Source organism: Sciurus vulgaris (assembly GCF_902686455.1).
Source record: "Sciurus vulgaris genome assembly, chromosome: 16".
NCBI lineage: Eukaryota > Metazoa > Chordata > Mammalia > Rodentia > Sciuridae > Sciurus > Sciurus vulgaris.
Genome location: NC_136477.1, coordinates 73,758,164 through 73,760,755, shown reverse-complemented (window position 1 = coordinate 73,760,755; position 2,592 = coordinate 73,758,164). Strand labels below are relative to the sequence as shown.

The following is a 2,592-nucleotide window of genomic DNA, read 5'->3' as shown; positions in this document are numbered from 1 at the left end:
TGTAATGATTCTACTTTTGATTTTTAAATTTTTAATTGCAAAATTGATTTATTTGTAATTATTTGATAAACATGACTGGAGTTTATTTTGATATATTATGCAAATCTGAAGTATATCTTTTTTTTTTTAGAAATTATCAATAAAGTTTATTGGTAGCAATGTAAATCAATTACAATTATAAACCAAACTAATTTTCCAAATGAATAAACCTTAAGTTCTATTAATTGCCTATAACATATCTGGCAGACATGTTTTTAAAAATCAACAATATTAGTTTTCTTTGCAAATTAATTGTAAAAATGTAACTGTTGAGTCAATTCCTATTAGTACCTGAAAGTACAAATACAAATCAAATAAGGTTCAAAAGACCTCATAAAACATATGACTGAATAGTCTAAATACAAAGACAATTTTTAATTGCTTGATTTACTTCATAGCATTTTTTATACCAAAAAAAAAAAAAAAAAAAAAAAACCCTTAGAACAGTACACGTTTTTTGGATTGCACATAAAAAGTTCACCTCCAGATGTCTTTTCTGTCAGATATTTAATCTTTCTTCATTGTCAAAATATTAATTTTCATTCCTGGTTGGATTTTTCTTCTTTGATAATTCTTTTTGTTACTCCACTGAAATATTTCTCACGGAAGGAATTATGACCTTGGTATGGCAGAAAATGATCACTTAGCAGATGTGAATACTGGTCCCGGTTCTCGAATTTCTTCACCTTTTCCATTGTGATCAAGCGCCTTGATGTGTGACTGGAAAGCCTCTGCTCGCAGTTGCTGATGAGTTTCAGGCAAGGGTGCCAGGGTACCATCTCTTCAGTGTACTCTGGTGTATACACTGGTAACCAATAGACTAGTCTTCCACCTAATACGAGGGTCTCAGCTGCAAAGTTCAACAGGTCAAAAAACATATCACTCAGATGATAACTCAAGGAAACAGGAACATGGCTTTCTGGACATTTCTCTATTTCCCTGGGTATTTCTTTCTGTGAACATGTTCTTCTCGTAGATTCTCTGATGCCATATGGAGGATCAGTGATAATGGCATCAAAAAATGTGCCCTTCCTCCAGGAAGGTTTAGATGCATCTGAAACCAGAACATCACGGTAATACTTCTCTAGACCATACTGATGAAGATTTGCTCTGATATTTTCATTTGGTACTCTCCATTTCTGGTTTTTCCTACTAGCCTTTCCCAAGCCATGAACTGTATTGTAGTCTATGTCTGTCCCATATACATATGCACCAAAATGAGCAGACGCTATCAGGAGGCCACCTGTTCCAACAAATGGATCAAAGACAACATCATTTTCTTTCACTTTTCCGTGGTTTACCATGATGAATGATAAACCAGCATCCATGCTTGTATTTCCAATAAAGTGTCTCTTTTTGACACTATATGACTCAATTAGCTCTCTCTGTCCATCTGCAATCCATCTACCAAAATAAATATTATATGGATTCTCAGGGATGCAATTCGGGTCCAAACCATAATCCTCCAAAATGGAGAATATATGTTGTGGTTTCTTTAAGTTCACTTTTCCTTCAAAAGGCAGAAATTCAAGTGCATCTATTCGTTTGACTTTTTCTTCTTGTGTCAATGTTTTATTGAATGTGTGAATCTTTATTTTATACGTAGAGTCTGAATGCAGAAATGGAATCATCTTCTCCACAGGGTAATTTTTAAGAGAACTATACAGCTCCTCAGGTGATCTTCCATGACCCCATAGTTCAAATATAGACTTGTCACACACTGTCCGTTTCATTAAGTTTCTTGCAATATCTTCAGAGGGAAGACTAAGAATCCAAAATGGAGACTTTCCATAAGTTTCCTGACTGCTGATTAACTGACCTCTAAAAAGTGAAAGCAAAGATTTTATTTCCTGTTATCCTAGCTACTTGGGAAGCTGAAGCAGAAGTATCAAGTTCCAGGTCAGCCTCAGCAACTTAGGGATACCCGGGAGGCGGAATTCCAGGTGTTCCTGAGCCATGAGCAGCAGATACCTGTTCAGGGTGCACCGCCGCGCCATTGTGGCTGCCCTCCGTGCTGAAGTATATCTTTCTAATAAGGATCTCATACTTGTGGTTATATGTGCTGTTTCACTGGTCAGGTATTCATATATGAACATATGAAAGTTATGTCTGATTCATTCTATTGTCTTTCCTATTCCCATTCTCCTCACTTTCCTCATTTCCTTTTGCTTAATCCATTCTATTATCCCCTTCTTTTGTGTGTCAGCACAAACATATCAGAGAATATTTGGACTCTGCCTATTTTAGCTTGGCTTATTTTGCTCAGCATTATAGTATCCAGTTTTGTTCATTTGCAAGAAAATGACATAAGTTCTTTCTTCTTTTTGGCCAAGTTGCTATTCATAATGCATACATACTACATTTTTCTTTATTCATTGATCCATTGAAGGCACCCACTTTGGTTCCATACTTGGTTGTTCTGAATTGAGCTGCTATAAATATCAATGGGGAAACAACACTGTAGTATACTAATTTCACTTCTTTTTGGTATGTACTGAGGAATGAAATATTTGAATCAAATTGTGGTTCAATTCCATGTTCTCTGAGGAATCT

The 2,592-nt window shown here is 35.5% G+C and overlaps 1 protein-coding gene across 1 annotated transcript; it reads right to left on the bottom strand.

The window, feature by feature from the left end:
- Positions 1-454: 454 nt before the first annotated feature.
- On the bottom strand, positions 455-2,048 carry LOC306646605 (tRNA (guanine(10)-N(2))-methyltransferase homolog). The gene is made up of 2 exons (XM_079115245.1): positions 2,011-2,048; positions 455-1,889 (listed from the first exon to the last, which is right to left on the bottom strand). The coding sequence occupies exon 2, from the start codon at positions 1,770-1,772 to the stop codon at positions 579-581; it is 1,194 nt and encodes a 397-aa protein (XP_078971371.1). The 5' UTR covers positions 1,773-1,889; positions 2,011-2,048; the 3' UTR covers positions 455-578.
- Between the last annotated feature and the right edge of the window lie 544 nt (positions 2,049-2,592).